Raw genomic sequence first — 20,497 nt, forward strand, 5'->3', positions numbered from 1 at the left:
GACAAGGCGACCTTCCCTGCATCTCACAGCCGCAAAACTCCCTCACACCCCCTCCCCACCATGCCCCAGGAGCACCCAGCCCATCCCAGCCTCACCAGGACTTTATTGGGTGCCAACATGAGCCCAAACACCCCCATCCATGGGTCCCCCCAACACCTGCAGCCCCACAGGGGCAGAAGGGGACCCTACACCAGCAGGGAGAAGGCACCAGGTCAACCCCTCCATGGTGGGGGACATCCCAAATGCCCACCCCTGGAGCCAAGCACACACCAGCCCACCCAAGGGCCCTTGTCCCTGACACCAGTGGCATGCAGGCCCTGGGTGAAGGCTCCACCATAAATAAGCATTTAAATTAATTAAATTAATCTGCACCACCAAAGGGCCCTGGCAGACCCCGAAGCCAAGCAGCCCAGGGTGCCCCCACCCAGGGGGGCTGTGGGGACGAGTCCCTACGCCAGCGCTAAGGCACAGGACAGGGCCGCCAAGTAAAAAAGGAAATTAAAAAAATGGGAGGGAATTAAATATTTGGGGGGAGGTCCAGGGCAGCGAGGAGGCAACATGAACCTCCAAAGGCTCCCATTCCCTGGGCAGGAAGGGGCCAGGACCCCAAAATCAGCCCCTCAGCAGGGCCCTCGTCAGTGTATGAGGGAATTAAGGGAAAGAGAATGTCCAGGGCAAGGGCTCCTGCCCTGGCTCACCCCCTCAGGCCCGCTGGGAGGGAGGACCCCCTACCCCAAAAACCCCCTTGAGTCCTTGGTAGCTTCAGTGTGTCAGTAGAAAAGGCTCAGGGCCACGGCCCCGCCGGGCTCCCTGCGCCCCGAGAGCCGCCCCACCCCGGGCACCCGCGGTCCAGCACGGGCCCCAGCCCCAGCCCTGCTCCAGGAGTCCCAGGCCGTGGTGGCAGCGGTGACAACGATGCTCTGCCCTCGGTCACTCCAGCCATGCCAGCACAGTGTCCCCTCGCTGAAGGGGGACGGTGTCCCCTCACCCTGGGGACGGCGTCCCTGCACAGCTCCACCGCCCTCAGAAGTAGGTGAGGTTCCTGACGAGTCCCAGCTCCAGCATCCTCTTGATGGCCACAGCCTCGTGTGACACGTTGTGCTCTGACGCCTGCGGAATGGGGAGCAGGGGGTGACACCAGAGTCTGGGCCACACATTTTCCTTCCAGTCCTCCCTTCCAACCCTGCACCTTGCCCACACCGTCAGCAGGGACTTCAGCCCCCCAAAAGCAGGGATGGAATCCTCCCCACCCAATCCCCCTGTCCACAAGCTCTTCTCCTCACACATAAACTGGGGATGGACCCAACTCTCCATGCCTCCAAAGACATTCGGCTACCAAGAGAAGTTGGATGATGACCATCCAAAGGTGGACTTCAACCTTCATCATGGGAGGGGGTGAGAGGGAAGAGCCTCCCACGCCATTCAGCATCCTGGCACTGCTCTCCTGGGCTGCCATCCCAGGAGATGTTTTCCCTCTCCTGGGGGCAAAATGGGGGGAACAGGGACAAAACTGTGGGGCAAACACTTACGGCCATGGACTTGAGTGTGATCTGTTCGTAGTAGTGGATGGTTTGCTTCTTGTTGGCCGAATCGGGGTAGCCAAAGCCCGCGATGTGCACCAGGTCACAGAAGTGCAGTGCCAAGGTGATGGCCAGCAGCCCTGTGGTGGGCTTCTGGGGGACAGAGAGCCACAGCCTTCAGGGAGCTGCACAGGGACAGGCTGACCACCCTCAGGGTGTGCAGGGTGACTGGCCATCCCCACCCCTTACCTGTTTGACCTTCCGTGGTTGCTTCATGGGAAGGTTGAGCAGTTTAGCAGCAGTTACTTCCATGTAGTAGGGATTGAGGACGCGCACTTGCTCCGGGTTGGCGTCCCAGATCAACGGGGGCTGTTTCCAAAACCCTTTCCGAACCTGCAAGAGCCCAGATGTCCCCAAGGGTGGGGTGGCATGACAGCTGGAGTCTGGAACAGCCAGGGAGGGGTTGGACCCGGTTCCCCACCACACTCACCCTCTTCTTGTCGTTAAGGATGGTTTCCATCCACTGGAAGTCCATGGGCTTGAAGGGCACGAGCACCAGCAGCGTGTCGGGGTTGTTCTCGGTCCGGGGGTCGAAGTGGGCTGACTCGGGGTAGAAGAGGCGCATGGTGGTCTTGGAGCCCACGTCCTGCTCGTACCCATGGACTGGGGCGTTGTTCAGCCTTTGGGACATCACAGGTGTCAGCCCCAGTGCCAGTCCCTGCACTGGGCAGGGAGCGGGGGCCGGGCTGTACCTGATCACCACGTCGTAGGTGTTGATGGTGTCCCCCATGGAGCTGTTGCGGAGCCGGTGGCCGTTGCCCACCACAGCACACCTCCTGCACTTGAGGCTGCGAGAGAAAACCCTGGCTCAACCAGACCTGCTCCAAAACTGGGCTGATTTTAACCCCTTGGGGAGTTCAACCTGGTGTTGTCCAGTCTCCACACCTTCCCATGCTCCACCCAACACCTCTGGGTTGTAGAGGTTCATTTTGCCAAATCCTGGGCCCACAGCAGACAAATTGCAACAACCCCCAAGAGAGCAATGATGAAGAAAAAGAGACAAAAGCCCCTAAACCCACCCCAGTGTTACCTCTGGATGCTCTCGGGCAGGGAGTAGTGGGTGATGGACAGGAGGCGCAGCAGGATGTCTTCTGCAAAGCAAGGGCAAGGACAGGGTAAGGAAGGTGAGGAAGGTGAGGAAGGCAGCTCCTGCCTGGCACAACACTCTGAGTGCTGCCCCACCCATGCCAAATTTAATCCCACTGTTAATCCCAATTGCAAGCAGATATTCTGTCTCTGGGGCTTAGTAAAACCTGGCCCACTCTAAACTCTTTTAAAGGCACCATGTGTGAGGAGATACTCACTGCAGAGTCTAAAAACCAAGAAAATAGCTTGGGAATAGTCCCCAGCAAAATCAACCTGCAGATGTCTTTAGGAAAAGGGAAGTTGAAACCCCAGGAGCAGCAGCAGGACGGACAGACAGACCCCACAGAGCATTGTCAGGCTTACCACTTCCCTTGGTGCCGTAGGGCAACTCATAGAGCGACGGCGTCTTCACCCAAAAATAGTCCTTCAGCTGCAAGAACAGTGGGTGGTCCCTTGTGTAGCTGCCAAGGAGCAAAGGGTCAGTGACACTGGGATCAGGGATGGCACAGGGAGGGGGGTCCTGGCCCTGCATCCCCCCACTCCCTGCTCCCAGCCCCAAAACTCACTTCCCGATGAGCTGCGCCGCTTTCTTTTCCACCTCCCCAAGGGGACACATTGTCTTGTTGTTTTCTTGTACAGGGAAATAAAAGCTGTAAAGGAAGAGGTTAATTAAATCAAATGATGCCTGTTCCTCTGCAGCCCCCTCCTGGCAAAAGGGGCTCCGGCACCCCCAGGCATCCCCACTGTGGGATTCAAGCTGCGAGAGACAGATTTCCAGCCAGATTTAAGGCCAGCACTGCCTGGGCATTTATCTGCTGGGCTTGCAGCCTTGCATCAGAAGAGGTCTCTCTTGCTCTGCTCATGAACCTCACACTGGCACTGAGAAGAGAGCAGGGCTTTCCCATCCTCCCGGGCTCAGAAAAGCACTGGGAAAAGCAGCATTTGCAAAAAACCCCACCGAGCCCAACCACCACCACCCACCGAGGGGGAGCCTTGTTTGTGTCCCCCATTCTCCAGCAGCAGCCAAGGATGCTGCCACCTCCCCAGTCCCCTCGGATCCAGGGAATGTGCCATGCTATGTCATCCCTGTGAGGGATGGGCACGAAGCTGCTGCCTCCCAGGAGTGAAGGAAAGGGCAGGAGGGCCTTTAACTTGAGTAAGGAGCACTCACAGCTGTGTGTACCTGTCTTCCCGGTAGATCGAGTACCAAACCATCACCAGAAACAGTGCCAGCACCCCGAGTATCTTCCCTCCTGCAAGCCCAGAGGGGAGGGGGAGACATAAACCAGTCAGCCATGGGGGTTAGATGGTTGCTTGTGGGGTCCCACAGCATCCCTAGCTAGAGCCAGGATGGCAGAGCCTTCTCCTCAGGGAGCAGGTTTGGCTGGCACCACGGCCCGGAGAGGAGCGGCTCTAAGATGTGTCAGGTGGTTTTATCTCAGGTTTAACAACCACTGTGACCTTTGTGTTTCCTCCTTCCTGCTTTTCAACAAAGACTAGGCAAATATCCCTTTTTCTGTGTGCCTCCACCCCATTTCTGCACAACAAAGTCCAAGGGGTTCCAGGTGCCCAAGCCCAGAGATCAAGGCGCCCAAACCCACCCTCCCCACTGCGACCTTCTCCTGTGACACCCCAACACTCCATCACTCAACTGGAACCACAGCAAAGTAGCATCCAACCCCCAGAATTCCAAATGCAAACTCCCCAGGCTCCCCATCCCTGCTTGCACAGAGGGGATCCCTGGGGGACTCACGAGACTTGTTGATCATTTTTATCAGCAGGAAAGGGATCAGGCAGGGGCCGGAGCTCTCATTGTGGCTGGTCACCTGCAGCAGGGAAACAGGGAAAACCCATCAGAGCTGACCCTAAAACCCCATCCAAGAGGCATCACCCCCTGCTTGCCCATCTGCATCTGCAGACAAGCAGGTGCAAGGGTTCCCCAAGGATTTATTTATTTAAATTCACATTTCTTTGCTGCCAAAAGGTTGGTTTAGAGAGTTTATCAAAGCCAAGCAAGCGGCACTTCCCAAGGAGCTTCAGCCCTACGGGTTAGAGGCCAAAGGAAAAAAAAAATTAATTAGAGAGGAAAAGCAAGCCCCCAGTGGAGTTTCAACCACAAAATACCATGGGGGAGACTTAAAACCCAGCTTAAGGATCCACCTGGCACCCGCAGGTACGAAGTCCAACGTGCCACCATAAAGCCAGAAAGGACAGGAGCAGCCGAGCAGGGCCAAACCAAAGAGCATCACGTACTTGGGGAACCTCCAATGCCTTGGATTCACCCATCCCGGCCTGGGGAAAGGAGGTGCTGGAGCTGAGTGCCCACACAAACACTGCCCAGGGAAGCAGAGACACTTTTGTGCTCCTCTGAAACCTCTCGCTCCTGGAACAAGGAGCAAAGAGCCGTGGTTGGAGCCATCCCAGGATGGGCTCATCCCATCCCACCAGGACACGGCAAGGATGGAAAATGAACTTACCAGGAGGGAGAAGCTTTGGGGTACAGGGGAGGCTTTGCTCCCAGGGTGAATCCTGCTCTAAGCCAGGCTCAGAGCTGGGCTGGGCTGTGCCCCCCGTACCTGAGCTGCTCCTGCCTCTGACCAGCCACGTCTCGGTGTGCTGAATGCCAGCCAAGGGGAAAGGTGCACTGGGGCTGGGCGATGCAAACAGTCTCTCAATCAGAGCCTGCCCATCAGATCCTCCAGGATTAGTCACCTGCCAAGGGAGGGCACCCACCTCATCCCCTCCCTGCCCAGGGAAGTGCTACTAACAAACCTGACACCTGCCAAACACCCGGCAGGGCCACAGCCTCAACCAGCCAAGAACGCAGGCTTTGGGGGCAAAAATGTATCAAGAATGAGGAGAAATGGGACCAAGGATGGTCCTACAAGGGCCAGGCTCTTCCCCTTCCTGTCATGGGCTTCTGAAGTTAAAAGGGCAGGAGAGCAATTAATTAAAAAGGGCAGGAAGGGCAATTAAAAGGCAATTAAGGACAATTAAACCACACTAAAAGCAACGGGACAGGACATTAGAAAAAGAAAATTGTGTCCATTTGACAGCAGAGGGATGGGGCAGGTGAGGAGGGCCCCTAGGAAAGCACTTCCCTCTGAACCACTTCTTCATAAAACATGGATAATTGTGCCCCATCATTACCTGGGGGCTCCAGAAAGGGGAAGCAGCCCCCCATCCCAACTGGCTCTCATCCTGTGTCTGAATTTCCAGCCCAACAAGCCCCTCCTGCTTGGGAAGATGAAACCTACAGCTGGGCCTTCACAGGTGGGAGAAGGCACAGGGGGGTCTCACCCCTTTACATATTACAATTGCTTGGAAAAAGTAAAATTAGGGGAAGGTAAAAAGCAGCTTCTGCTTCCTGGGGAGTTTTGTTCTCAGTAAAACTGGCCACAAAAGCCCCAAGGGGAAATCCACTGCCTCAGCTGGAGGCTGGATTTGCTCCTGTGGGGGGCTGAATACCCCTGTTTGCCCAGGGCTGGGAAATTGCTGGCCATCAGGACCTGATTTTGGCACCAAATTCACCCCTCAGCTTCATCTTTGGATCTTTGGGTGCCAAAACACCCAACCAAGCACACTTCACCCCTTCCACCAGTGAAAGTACTGGGAAAATCTGCTCTGCCCGCAATGTTTGCCTTTACACACCAGCTTTTTTAAAATAATATTTTTTGAAAGCTTTATGATCTTTTCCCAGGCTTGTATGCACAAGCTGGGGCTGATGCAAAATTTATCTAAGGCAAACATGGCATTTAATCCCTGAGGAGAAGGAACCTTGTTTAGCGAAGCGCTCAGGGAATGCGGAGCAAAACAGAGCACACCCGGCTGCCCCCGCACTCCCTGGTGCCTCTGGAATGAGTTCAAGCTCCCCACAGCCCTCCCAGATCCACAGCCCAAACCAGAGCAGCTGCTGAATGCAGGGAGGTCTGCACACCCCGAGCCAGGTCCTGTGTCCTCCTTGTAGGGTTGCTGGAGTGAGCGATGCCGAAGGGTCCTGCTGGTCCCCACAGCATCCCCAGTCTTGCAGCATCCTCAGAGCCTGCAGCATCCCTGTGCCATCACAGCACCCTCAGAACACCTCTGAGTGTCCCTATCCCATCCCAGAACCCTCAGAGCCCCCTGCAACATCCCTGTCCCATCACAGCATCCCCAGTGCCTCCCTGAGTATCCCTGTCCCATCACAGTACCCTCAGAGCACTCCAGGGCAACTTGGTCTCACAGCATCCCCAGTCCTGCAATATCTCTGTTCCTGCAGCATCCCTGGTCCCCCACAATGTCCTGAGTCCCCTCCTACTGGCATCCTCATCCCATCACAGGATCCTCCAAGCTCCCACAGCATCCTCTGAGCCTCCCTGAGAATCCCTGTCCCATCACAGCATCCTCAGAGCTCCCACAGCATCCTCAAAGCCACTGCAGCATCCTCAGTGCCCCCACAGCATCCCTGTCCCATCACAGCCTCCCTCAGACCCCCCAGCACAGACCCCTCACCACAACATCCTGCCTGGAGCCTGCACTGCAGCATCCCTGTCTGACAGGGGAGACTCAGCACCCGCTGGGATCAACCCTCGCTCCCCCGGGGTTGTTCCAGGGCATTGCCTGCCCCACCAAGCCCTGAAGCTGGGGGGAAAGTCCCAGCTGGATTCAGCTCCCCACACCTGGAAGAAGTGAGTGCAAAAGCCCTTCTTTGATGTTGGAGGATGCACCCCCACAGCACCGCAGGCTGCAATTATCGCTGCACAAAGGATCCAAAAGTCCCATGGCCCGTTCCCCATCTCCCACTCCCTTCCCCACCCCGTGGTCTGGGAAAGCCCCATCCCAGGATGCTGCAGAGGCAGCTCATGGCCAAGCCTCATGGAGTTTCCCTGTCTATCTCTGACCTGGAGCAGAATTTTGCCTCCCTGTTTCACCATGTCCCCTGGGAGATGCCAACAACACCCATCCAGACCGAGCCTCCTGCCAGGGGGGAAACTCAGTGAGGTTCATCCCTGTATCTCCATCCACCCATTCCCAACTCTCCCCATGGCCTCAGTGGCTCCAGCATTTCCAGATTTAAGTCATGTCAATCCACAAAGTGGAAGAAAGTACGTGCCAAGCTGCTCCCAGCCAAAAAAAAAAGAGAAAAAAGGAATTTAAAGGCATGGAACAAGAACGGAGGTGGGGAGTGGTTATAAATTCCCCCACACCATCCCAGCATGGATGGATAGTGATCCCAGGCCATCCTGGCAAAGCATCATGGACCAGCAGGCTTGGTACTGTTATGTTCCCATGGTAACCTGTGGATTGGGAAAAGCACGACACGAAGCAAGGACACCTCTCCTGTGCTCCCACCGTCCCATCCCACATGCCCACGGGACACGGAGCCACCCACTGCCTGGTCCAGCTTCCCTGGGTGAGAAGGATGCTCACCGAAAAATAGGCATCTCCAACAGTTTATCCCAAAAAAAACATGTCTTTATTTTTAACTGGAGGAGAGTTGGATAGCACCCGAGGAAGGGATGCACTGGCAGTCCCTAAGGACTCACTGTCAGCAGTGGGAACCAAAGGGAGACAGACAGACAGCCAGGCCAGCACAGACCCCTTCAGCCCAGCCACACCATCTCTCCCGAGCTCTCCAGGCACACGGAGCTTTTGGGAACCAGCAGGGCAGACCCTGTGCTCCCTGGAGGACAGCGCAGAGCCCCACAGAAGCAGTTTAAGCCCCGGGGTGTTCCAAGTCCCCGTCCCGCGGGTGTTCCGCGCGCGGTAGGGCCGGGATCGCCGCAGGCCGCGCCCTGCCCCGGCACAGCCCGCGCCTGCCGCAGCCTGAGCTCAACCTGGGAGGCGGCCGGGGGCCATCCTGCAGGGAGAGCATCCAGGGAAAGGCACTGCCTGGGCTTGGCACAGCATCAAAGACACCCAAATCCCCAGCCTGGCATCCCAAACCTTCCTCGCCCCGGCCGCTGTGAGCTCCTGGTGCTCAGGGAGGTTTTTTTCTCCAAGCTGGGGAGAAAATCCTTGTGGGATTACAACAACCACCACTGCAAGGCCAAAAGGCAGCAGGGATCAGATCTGAGCCCCCTCCAAGAGATGCCGCATGGCAGGGAAAGAGGGATGCCAAGGGGGGACCAGGGATCCTGGGATGCCAAAAACCACAGAGCAGAGCAATGTCAAGAGCCAGAGCTGCAGTGCCATGGCTGGGGGGATGAAGAGGGTTGTGAGGGCACAGTACTGCAAAAATCTGCTCCACTGGACATTGGGCACAACCCCACAGAGGGTGTGGAGCCAGCCTGGCCTGTGCACTGATACCCACATTTATCCTATTTTAAGAGCCCTGCGAGTCACTTTAAAGGAATCTTTAAAGGAATCTTAATTGCCTCTTACTCGGCTGTTTCCTTTACCGTGGTATCCCAGGCACACAATAACCCAGCCAAAGATTTACGATAGGGGAAACAAGCCCTCCCTGGCATGTGAGTCTTAACAAAACATTTACCCATGACCAGGCTGCAATTTTCAAGGTGGCAACAGCAAATAAGCCCAGGTACGACAAGTATTTTCACAGTGGCGGGTCCTCAGGATTAATCCAAGCTGCTTCTGCCTTCCCATGGCACTGTTGGTTTTAATGTGCTCCAGAGCGACTCAGACCAGCCCTGGCTCCATCCTCTCCTCTCCCTCTATGTTTTTTTCAATCCTTGCAGCAGAAAAAACAAAGGGATGGGACACAAATCCCTTCCTACAGCCCCAAACCACCAGCTGTGTGGGTATACCTGTTTATCTCACTGCTCTGGGGTAACCCTGGGCCATCACAGAGATACAGGGCTACAGTTGAGCTACAATGTTAGAGCTTACATATTATTATTTTTATTATTTAGGTTTAATCACTCTTTTGCTATTTAAACACTAAAATAAAGATCTTTTCTTGCTGTATGCAGCTCGCTACACCCTGGAGGTTATGGCCGAGCTGCTGAAGAGAGCAGAGCCACCCATGGGGTGCCAAGCCCCTGCTAAGGAGATGAGGGCAGTGATAATCCTGTGGGATTTCCTCCCTGATCCCCTGACATCGATCCAGGCACACCCTTCTCCTACCTGCCCCATCCAGCCCCCTTTGCTGCCACGCTCACCTCGGTGCCGTGTTTACTCTCCGGTATCTCCATCCTCAGGGATCACCCGGGGACGCAGCAGCAGCAACAGCAAAAGCGGCTTTGGCAACACAGCTTTGAGCCCGTGTTTTGGGTGAAATCCCCCCAAAAAGCAGCAGAAAGGGGGAGGCAGTGAGCTGGGGGTGCAGACAGAGTGCAGGCAGGGTGCTGGCAGCCTTTCCCTGCTCTCCTGGGAGCAGCAGGCAGAACACCCACTGGGAGCACCACTCCCTTACAGTTCTGGAAGGTAAAAACTAAACCATGGAGATGCTCCAGCCCATCCCCAACCCAAACTCAAGCAATGCCCCAGCTCTTCTGAGAAAAGGGGGGGCAATTAAGGGATATCAAGGTCCAGGGCTGAGTTACTCTGCAGGGAGCTCCTGCTCCCAATGGCTTTTGTCTCTGGGGGTTCCCTTTTGGGGCTCAGAAGCTGTCTGCCGTTACCATCCCCCTTGAAAAACTCATATGCAACCGTGGCCCGGTGGTTTCTCCTCTGTTTCCTGTTTTGCACTAGATTCAGAGGAGCAGAACCCCGAGAGCAACCCCACAGCCTGATTTGGCCAGCCCCAAATCCCCTGGGTTCTTCTCTGCTCTCTTCTCTCCTGCACAGAGGGAGATTCCCAGCAAATAACCCGGTCCATCACTTCGCACCCCCAGCATCGCCTCAGTGCTCCGTTAACCCACGCAGGGAGGAGGATTCCCATCGCAGGGAGACCTTTTTCTGCATCCCCAGCGGCGGGAGAGGCTGAAACCAGTCCCAGCAGGGCGGGGATTAGCTGGCAGCAAGTCACGGCTACTTACGGCCCGTCCTCTTGGTCCAGGCGGAGCAGGCGGGAGCTCGGCGGGATCGACGCGGCCGTCCTCTCTTCCCCTAGGAGAGGAGAAGGGAGAGCATCCTTAGGGCTGCGGGCAGCCCCAGGGAGCGGCAGGGCAGGCGGGCGCTCCGCTGCGGAAGATGCACGGCTCGCTGCGCATCCCCGGGCAGGGCGGCCGGAGCGCCGGGCGGAGCCGGCCCCGGGCACGGCAGCGGGGCCGCGGCGAGCCGGCCCAGGGCCAGCGAGGTGGGAGCCCTCCGGAAAGCCTCACACCTCCGGAAAGCCTCACACCTCCGGAAAGCCTCACACCTCCCACCTCCCACCCACCTCGGCCGGCAGCGGCACCCAGGGCCGGGCGCCCGCCGCTCTTTAAGCAGGAGGTGTGGCCGATCGGAGCGCAGACTTCAGCACCCCTTGGCCTTTCACACCGAAATCCCCTTCCGTGACTCACTCGGACTTTTAGGAAGACCCCACGAGATGGAGCGGTGCCCTCGCCCAGGGAAAGGGGAATGCAGCTTTCCTGCCCTCCTGCATTGAGAACGCTCCTTACTCCCGCATCTCTGGCATCTTTTCCCCCAAAACTTTCCAAACTGCACATCCTAGCCCAGCACTGTAATATCCTTATGGTTTGGGGGAGGAAAAGCCCTGCCGAGAAACCACACCACTCACAGAAACGCTGCTGCCGTGCTGCCTCTCAGAGAAAGCCTCCCTGCTCTGCATCCCAAGCCAGGGGAAAACGAGGCAGCCGATGGAGCGAGCCCACTGCTGTCCCAGTTACCCCAGGGCAGCAGCTCTGCTCCTCTGCCTGTGCCCCTGGGATGGACAGGGCATGGTGGGAGCCATGGCTCTCGCCAGAAAAACACACAAGAGGGAATGTCAGCTCATTTCAGTGCAAGAAACAGTGATGCAGGTGAGGAACACAAGCTCATCTCTGTCAACTGCTCCTTAAGCCCTGGCAGGGAAGGTGCTTTCAAGGGAAAGCTCTGAAGGGCCAGAGGCTTCCTCACCTCTCTCCATCTCCTCCAGCTAGAAAAAGCAGAGCTGAGAGAGGTGCAAGCCTTCCCCACAGCATACTCCTCTCTTAATATCCCATTAATTTAACAAAGAGGGCTACATCCTTGTCCGAGGGGTGGGGATGGAAACCACCCAGGAGCCTGAGAAGGTTTCTCATGGATTCTTCTCACCAGGCATCAGGCTTTCTTCACATGCCCCAGGATGACAGGGATGGCTCCGTCCCAGTGTCACCTTCCCTCTCCACCCAAAGAACCTTTTCTTCCTCCTTCCATCACTGTTTGCCTTGGGGGGCAATTAATCCCAAGGGTTCAGGGCAATCAGCAGCCAAACCAAATGCACTTGAGGCCACAAAATTCACCTTTGGCACCAGGGTCTTTCCAGAAGCCCTGAATCCACCAGAGCATCCAACACTGCTGCCTCTGACACAGAACCTTTTCATTCCGAGCTGTGAATTACAGGATCCACTAACAAGGTTAAACTCTCCCTGGGGAGCTCCTGCTAAAGCACTTCATGGCACAGCGTCAGCCCCTGCCCGTGGAAATGAGGATGAGGATGTTCAGAGCTGCCTGGGGGCTCCAGGAGGATCCTGCAGCCCTGGGTGAGCAGCAGACAGTGATACTGTAAAGGATCAGCCAGGCAGGATCCTGTGGATCCGAGGTCTTGCCCTAAGCTGGTGTTTCCAGCTCGACTGGAGGAGCCAGGAGCTGGATTGCTGCCGCTCTTCCCGGGGTTGTTTTCCAGCCACTCGAGTGGTTTCCCTGCCATGAGCCCATGCTCGTGGTTGTTCCCAGCCCAAGGTCCAGAAAGGTCCCTCACGGTTCCAGTGTCCACCAGGTCAGGAGCCACAGGCAGCTCAACCCATCCGGCAGCTGACCCCAGCAGGAAATGAACATTGCAAATCCCAGACGCCTCAAGAAGCCCCAAACAAGCTGGATTTTGCTCTTTTCCTTCTCCAGCTCTGTTGCTGGCCTGAGTTTCCTCTCCTGCCTATCAGTTTAATCATATAAATAATAATTTCCAAATTTGAGGGGGGAAAGGCGCCTTCTGCCCACTCCCCAACATCTCCCACTGAGATGCTCGTGGCTTTGAGCAAAAGAAAACAAAAATCCAGCGGGCACATCCCTTCCTGGGCCAAAGACTAAAGCCAGGCTGAACTGGCCCTTGGAGGGGCTCAGCCCCAGTGCAGGAGCATCCCGGCAGGAACGGATATTCCAGAGGCAGGAGGGGACACACACAGGGCAGGGATGAGCCTCCAAATTCCTCCTGTCATCATCCTCCCCATCAGAAACCAGATCTCCCCAGGGCTGTTAAAAGAGGGGAGGGGGAGATGGAGAAGAGTCTCCCTCCAGACCTGCAGGGAGGCAGCCGTCCGTCCGTCCGTCCGTCCCTCGGTGCTCCATCGCCAGCGCCAGCCTCCCTCGGTTAAAATTACCTCCCGAGGGGGGAGCGAGCAAAAGCCAGGCTGGGAGGGGAATAAAATCCAGGTGAGCTCATCCTCCTCCAGAGAAAACGTCTCCAGCTGGCAGGAGCAAGGTGTTTCCAAGCCCGGCACATCCCTCACGTCACCACAGTCACTGTGGCCCCAGGACCAGCAGCTTATTCATTCAGCAAGTATTTAATGGGAGATAATCCAGCCGCTTCCCAACCATCCTTTGGCCGAGCCTAAGTTGTAATTCCAGTGTGGGAATTACACTTTGGGAAGAGGTTTCACTAATGGTCATCCCAGGGGATGCTCCCTGTCCAGGACAGCACAAAAGGGCAACCACCAGCAGAACCCCCATCCTTCAACCCTGTGTTTCTTTAATTCTATTAATAATTTATTAAATTTATTAAACTATTTTATTAAAAAATAAAATAATTTAATAAACCTGTTTCTATCAAATCCCTGAGAATGGGAAGAAAAGCAAAGCTGCCCAGCCAAGCCGGATTATCCAAAGCAGCGACCGACCTAAAAATAAACCACTGCTATTTAAGGGTGAGCCTCCCACAATAACCACCCCCCACCCCAAAAAAAATTAAAGGAAAAAATAGACATATTCCCAAGCTGGGGTGTTGAGCATCACCCACCACACCAAAAAAAGCCTACTTTGGGTTCATTTCCTAGCACAAGTCTGCACTTCCAAGAGAACAGCATCCCCACGCTTAGTGCTGCCGATTTCCAGACACCCCATGCAAATAAATAATTAAGATTTAAAGCTGCGTTTGCATAATACAGATAATCTGTCGATTTAACTTGTAAATGCAGGGGGATTATGCAGCAACGTTGTTAATTAGGCAGCAAAGGGGCCGGGGAAACCCCAGCTCCAGGGCAGGTGCCAATGGACCACCAGGATGCTGAAGAAGCTGAATGTGTGGGGGATGCAGGGCTTTGGCAGTGGGATCTGGTCCTGGGGCAGGTGCTGAGGTGTCAGAGCTCCAAAACCTCGTGTTCATCCATATTTTAACTGAAAATCCCCCCCAGCTCCCCCAGCCCTTCATCAGGAGCTGCCCATCCCTTCCCACACTGCCTGCACCACCCAAGCCCTCGAGGGCTGCCGTCGCCCCACGAGAAAAAAGGCTCTGGAAAAGGAGCCCGGGGTAAGATTTCTGAGGACAAATCACATCTTTTTGTTGCATAAAGAGCCTGCTCTGACAGCTGGGCTCTTGGCCGCCCTCGGTTCCCCCACCCCAAACACCAGACCCCGCCCAGGAGCAAAACCTGTTGAGCCCGAATATGCCCGAACAGACATTTCTTTGTGATTTCTTTTTTTTTTTTCCCCGTCTATTTTTTGGTTTGGAAGCAGCACTGGTGATCGCACAGGGATGGGCCCGAGGAATTCCCAGCCCTTGGCATTGCTCCTGGTGCCTTGTTCGAAGGCAGCACCACATTTAACCCCTAAAGTCCCTCACTGCCCTTCATTTCTGACACCATCCCACTTTCACACCCTAGGCCTGTTCAGTCCTGCATCCCCAAAGTTCACTTGCATCCCCCCTCTCTGCATTTTTCTCCCTCACTTCTCACTTTCCACCTCATTTTTCCCCTCAATGCTTCAGTGCTTTCCTCCATTCCCAACACAGACAGGTCTGATCCATCCTCATGCTACAAAATCTCACCCACAGACCACCAGCCAGGGGGGTCAGATGAGCCCAACAGCCACAGAGCTGCTGTGCTGGGGGTTCAATCCTCATCCAGATGTGTTTTATGACCCGGGGGGGAATGCTGGGCTGGCTGGGTGCACACAGCATCAGCAAAGCCCCAGAGCAGTGTTTAAGACTCCTCAGCTCTTGCTCAGCACTCTCCTGCCTCAGTTTCCTGTGATTTTGGGGCTGAGGGAAGCTCTGCCCCATTGGCAATGAGGGCAGAGGGTGCAGCAAGGATCCCAAACCCCAAACTCCATCCCAGCTCATCTACCTCCGTTTTAAAAGAAATTTAAAAACCACCTGATGTCGCAAGCAGCTCAAACCCCGGCGGAGGATCCACCCCGGGGCTCCGGCTTGTGCAACACCGCGGGTGAGTTCCAACCTCCCGCCACTGGCATCAGGCTCTGGTTAAAAAATTAAGGCTCAGCTTACTCAGCCTGGCCGGATATGGGGATGTCAAATCCAGCCGGGGAAACTTCGGCGGGCTGGGGGAGACATTTTGCAAGGGGAAGAGCCGGAACGGGAATGGCATCTGGAAGCGATTGAAGGCAAGGAGCCTCTCCCTGGCGCAGCAGGGAATTCCAACGGCGTGAGCTCAGGTTCAAGCCTCCTTCACAGACCCAGCATTAAAGAGAAGAACCAAACTTCAGCACAGATATGTGTTTTTAAACCTACAAAGAACAGGGGAAAGGAAACCAGCTTCCTGCGTGGTCATATCCGAACGTGGTTTGGTGATTTAAGGTTGTTCTGACTTGCAATAAAAAGAAACCAAAACTCCAAAACGGTGCAGAAATCCTTCCATGGATTTGTGGATCTAACTTCTGGTGTGGTGTCAGAAGTGAAGACTGACCAACCAGCACTGCACCATCCATTCCTTGGGACCAGGGCATCCCACCTCGGAGCATGCCTTGCCAGCAGAAGCTGCATCCCAGGATGGTCCAAGAGCAACCCAGCATCCTCAGGATGGCATGGAAGAGCCGATGGAGATGGCCAGCCTAGCTTTGACCAAAGCAGTCCTCCACAAGGAGCCGATGCAGTGGGGAGTCCGCAGCCCCTTCCCAGGGACAGGGAGCAGCAGTTGGTCAAACCCACCTCCGCCGGACACCCCAGCAGAGCAATTCAGATCCCCGTGGGATGGGCAGATCCCTGTGGGACGGGCAGATCCCTGTGGGACGGGCAGATCCCCGTGGGACGGGCAGGTCCCCGCAGTGCTCCTGCCCCACCCTGCTCCCCCCGATCGCTGTTTCGGCCCCATCCCGCACCAGGAGCCCCGAGCAGCGCTGGCCACAGCCCTGCCCCGCTCCCACGCACCTCCCCAGCGGGGCCGTGCCCAGCCCGGGCCGGGAGCAGCGGCTGCAGCTCCGGGGACAGACACAGAGCGCATCCTGGAGAGCGGCCGCAGCTGAGCCAGCCCCGAACCGCTGCGAGCATCCGCCAGCCCGAAGGAAAACCAGGATGGAGAGCGGCTCCTTTGGTTTTTCCGTTCCCTGACAGCCAAACGCCTTTCTCCTTCCTCCAAGGAAGCTTTCCAGCCCAACCCCAGTCACATGCAAGGGGTCAGCAGCTGGAAAAGCAAGAGATTAGCAAGTACTGGGGTTTTTTTCCTCTTCCCTCCCAAGAAGACACAGGGTCTTCCTAGAAAAAGCTCAATAAATGTGAGGATTACAGCTGGAGGACAGAGAAGTGTGAAAGCAAAGTGACAGAAACTTAAGAAACAGACAAAAAAAAAAAAAAGAGAACCAGAAGTTGCAACGAGCAGCATGAAAGCATCAAATAATTTCCTTTCCTCACTACAAAACCAAAACCATTCATGCAAGTGTCCCTGGGGGCAGAGTATGGGGGGGTCCCAGCCTGGAATGGGTAAAGCAGGATGAGATCCCAGAGGGATCCCAGTGAATCCAGGATGCCAACCTCTGCAGGAACAGGACCACATCCCTGCTCCTCACACAGCCATCATGCTACATCCAGAGGAAAAAAATGTAAGAGGAAAAATAACATAAAATAAATCTTAAAAAAAAAAAAATCACAATAGGGAAAGCTGTGGAGAAGCAGATTCCATGCTGCCAGCCTGCATCAGCTCTGGAATATTCGAAGCTGAAGCAATGGGACCATCACTTTATCAAAGAGAATAAGCAACAGAATACATGGGATTTAGAGATATTGCCAAATAATTAATTAGCAGGATTCAACCTGAGGATTGCTGCCAGCTGAAAACCCCTGAACACAGGCATGGGGAGGGCACTGGTCTCAGCATTCCCACATCCTGCAGCCCGGCATGCACCCCTGATGCTGGTTGCAAGAATGGGGCTGACACAAGCTATAAAAATACGGGATGTAGACATGAGTGCAGCTGCTCCAGAGTTCCAAATGGATGTTTTCCCTCCAGGGTGGATCCTCCAGGAGGATGCTCCAATCCCAGATGTGGAACACACCCTCCTTGCAGATCTCCACAGTGGACATCCCTTAAAATCAGCATCCACAGGCAGCTCCTCCTTTTATATTTACATTTGCAGAGGCATTATTTCCCAGAATTCGGGGCCTTGCTGGAGCAGCTGCTGTTAACTCCCTGCCTGAAGCTGGATGAGCAAGCAGCCCTCCAATGATGCAGACAGGTTAGGGACAGGGGTGAGGGAGAGTCCAGCAGAGCATGTTGATCCCATCCCACAGCTTATAGCAACACAAGGAGCTCATTAAACGCTGGACACATCGTTAGGAGCCAGGGTAGGAAGGGGACACCTAAACCATCAGCTCTACCACTGATCCCAGGTTCTGGCCTGCCTGGGGGGCCCGTCCCACGGACACCCTTGGCAGAAACAGCTGGCAAAGCCTGGGCAATCCATCACCTGCCTCCAGGAGCATCCAGAGGGAGAGCCCAGCAGAAAAGATGGGGAAAGTCAGCAGAGCTTTTCTAAAAGTTCCACCACAAGACTTCTTTATTCAGCTCATCTCACCAAAAGATGGAGATCAGACTTGCCAAGCAGCCAGCATCAACCCACCAGGCATCACCCTACTGATCCAACAGGAGAGATGGTGTCCGAGCTGAGGAACACAAAAAAAGCACCCAGAGGAAGAACTTTCCTTTGTTCTCCATTCCCCAGAACAATAAAACACCACTGGCTCACCCTGCAAAGACCTGACATGAAAAGATCAATGGGGAAAGGTCCGGCTGGTCCTTTTCCTGCTGGTCTCAGGGCAAGCACCCTCATCTCTCCCTGGAAGCAATCCTGTCCCGTGGGAGAAGAGGGCTCCAGGCACACGGAGTGGGACAGGACAGGACGGGGTTCATCCTGCATGGACATGCCCAGATCCCACTGCCAGCAGCTCTGTCCACACCAGCATTGGGTGGGGGACCAGCAGGGAGCCCCTCCTACCGCTTTGGGATCATCAGGCTACTGCAGCACATGCACCCACCAGTCAGGATGCTCAGGGATGGGGAGAAAAACCCTCAGACCACTTCACAAATCCTCCTCAGCCCGTTGTTCCGCAGGGAGCGATGCCGTCCTGAGTCCTGAGCTGCACACGGGGCACGTCCTCCCCTCCCAGGGCCTCCGGGGGGATTTTCCCTTCCCTGCCCCGGCTCCCGGGCATTCCCATCACCCAGAGCCATCGCAAGGAGCCCCCCGCGCTATGGGGAGATGCCAGCCCCTCTCTCCCCGGGGCTCTCGGGGTGGGATCTCCTTGCCGGGAGTGGCCATGGGCAGGAGCGATGCCAAAGGCCGTCTTTTCCCGGCGAGATGAGGGGGTTTGTTTGGCCAGGAATGGGGAGACAGCAGATGGAAGGGCACGGGCAGAGCGGGGGCTTTCCTCTCGCCGCTGCCCACACTCACACTTCAGGCGCTGATTAATCGCGCTAATTAGAAAAATAATCAGAATAATTATTTTTCAAAAACCCACAAATCGTAGAAATAAACCCACTTTCTCCTTTTCCCATGTGCCGCGCTCGCCAGGATATCGATGCCAAAGGCGTGGGATGCTCGGGGGGGGTCCGAGCTGGGGTGAACGGGGAGCCCCCCCGTACCCCCAATTTGCACCCCCATGCCAGCCCTGCCCGGGAGCTGCCAGGCGGGCAAAGCTCCCGCCCTGCCCTGCGCCCTCCCAGCGCGGGGCGCCCCCTCCAGCCCCCCAAAAACAGCGGGGCTTTGCTTCCCACCCTCTGCTCGCGCTCAGCGCCCCCCGCTCGCAGCCCCGCTCCGGACACGCGGGCCGGGGGGACCCGGGGGGGATCCCCGGTGCGGACTCACCATGGGGCGGCGCGGGGGGCCGGGGCGGCCGGGGATGCGGGGGGCGGGTGCGGGATGCGGGGCCGGCCCGCGGGGCGGGCGGGGGGCGGACACGCTTGCGCACAGCGCGGGATGGGCGGCGGAGGGAGGAGGAGGAGGGAGGAGGAAGGAGGGAAGGAGGGGAAGAGCATCCCGGGAGCTGAAGGCGCGCGGTCCCTCGTGCCCGGCACGGGAGAAGGTGGGGAGGGCAACAACGCCTTCCCCGTGTCCTTCGAACCCACAGAAATCATGGGGCTGGGGGCAGGCCCTGCCAAGGCAAACCCCGACCGTAAAACCCGCCAGAATTGGCTCACAGCAAATTTTGGGGATGGGCAAAACTCATCCTTTATGCTGGTCCTAGTTGCTGGCAGCTTCAGTTTTGGAGAAATCCAGCAAAGTTTGCCAATTTCACGCTTGGCACTGCCCTGTCGGGCAGGGCCTGTGGCAGCAAACAGAGCCCACTTTCCGTAGGAATAAGAAGTCATTTACCACGGTCTGGGTATCAGATGAAAGGTGGCCTTTAGGGCTCTGCGGCCTTGCAGGGTCCTAGCTGCTGGCAGCTGTAGTTTTGGAGAAATGCAGCAAAGTTTGCCAATTTCTAACCTGGCACCGCCCTGTGGGCCAGAGCGAGTGGCCTCAAACGGAACCCATTTTCCATGGAAAAAAGAAATCCTCTCCCCAGGGTCTGGGTATCAGATGAATGGTGGCCTTGGGGCTCTGCGGCCTTGCAGGCTCCTAGCTGCTGGCAGCTTTAGTTTTGGAGAAATCCAGCAAAGTTTGCCAATTTCTAACCTGGCACCACCCTATTGGCCAGAGCGAGTGGCCTCAAACGGAGCCCATTTTCCATGGAAAAAAGAAGTCCTCTCACCAGGGTCTGGATATCATATGAATGGTGGCCTTGGGGCTCTAAGGACTTGCAGGGTCCTAGCTGCTGGCAGCTTTAGTTTTGGAGAAATGCAGCAAAGTTTGCAATTTAGAGCTTGGCACTGCCCTGTCGGACAGGGCGGGTGGCCGCAAAGAGAGGCAATTTTCCATGGGATTAAAGGAGTCATTTTCCCCAGAGACTGACATGGAGACAGGGGGTTTGCACTGTTCCCTCATTGAACCCCCATGAGATGATGCTGGAAGCCCTGTGAGATTAAGGTCTAAACCATCATGAGATGACACACAAACACCCTGGGGATGGCTTTGCTTAAAATCATCAACTAATATTTTTTCTTTTTCCTGAAAATAAATTACTCCCCACCGCTGGAATGCCCCGTGTCAGGCCACCTTCCTGTCCCATGGGATTCCATTTCCATCCCACCCCACAGTACACAAAATTAGCAGTCAACTTTTGAAGTTTTTTTTATTCCCCTCAAAACTTTATTTCTGCAGCCTCAAACTCATCCCTCCTGCCTGGGGTGAGTTTTGCCAATCCCTGAGACAACATGTCCGGTGCCAATATAAATTGATAAAATATCTGTCGAGCTGACACATCTGATTTTGCCAAGGGAACTACGTCC

The 20,497-nt window shown here is 55.8% G+C and overlaps 1 protein-coding gene across 2 annotated transcripts; it reads right to left on the reverse strand.

Annotated features, from left to right (window-relative positions):
* Positions 1–83: 83 nt before the first annotated feature.
* ST3GAL4 (ST3 beta-galactoside alpha-2,3-sialyltransferase 4) lies at positions 84–19,016 on the reverse strand. 2 transcript variants are annotated; one of them, XM_030964889.1, is made up of 13 exons: positions 18,975–19,016; positions 10,586–10,655; positions 4,920–5,049; positions 4,420–4,492; positions 3,850–3,919; positions 3,233–3,316; positions 3,030–3,127; positions 2,611–2,671; positions 2,273–2,368; positions 2,011–2,200; positions 1,770–1,913; positions 1,530–1,673; positions 84–1,110 (listed from the first exon to the last, which is right to left on the reverse strand). In XM_030964889.1, exons 3-13 carry the CDS (start codon positions 4,950–4,952, stop codon positions 1,024–1,026), a joined length of 1,080 nt encoding a protein of 359 aa, XP_030820749.1. In that variant the 5' UTR covers positions 4,953–5,049; positions 10,586–10,655; positions 18,975–19,016; the 3' UTR covers positions 84–1,023. The 2 variants fall into 2 exon arrangements, with proteins under 2 accessions (XP_030820749.1, XP_030820748.1); XM_030964888.1 differs by having other exon boundaries at positions 3,838–3,919.
* Positions 19,017–20,497: the final 1,481 nt, after the last annotated feature.

The sequence above is a fragment of the Camarhynchus parvulus genome, chromosome 24, assembly GCF_901933205.1.
Source record: "Camarhynchus parvulus chromosome 24, STF_HiC, whole genome shotgun sequence".
Lineage (NCBI taxonomy): Eukaryota > Metazoa > Chordata > Aves > Passeriformes > Thraupidae > Camarhynchus > Camarhynchus parvulus.

Bases quoted from the DNA above. Each gene is read 5' to 3' on its own strand.
- ST3GAL4 (XM_030964888.1), bottom strand. From the start codon at position 4,952: ATGGGTGAATCCAAGGCATTGGAGGTTCCCCAA. The intron at 3,128-3,232 runs GTGAGTTTTGGG...GCTCCTTGGCAG, and splicing joins GCGGCGCAGCTCATCGGGAA to CTACACAAGGGACCACCCAC. The intron at 1,111-1,529 runs GTAAGTGTTTGC...CCCATTCCGCAG, and splicing joins TCACACTCAAGTCCATGGCC to GCGTCAGAGCACAACGTGTC.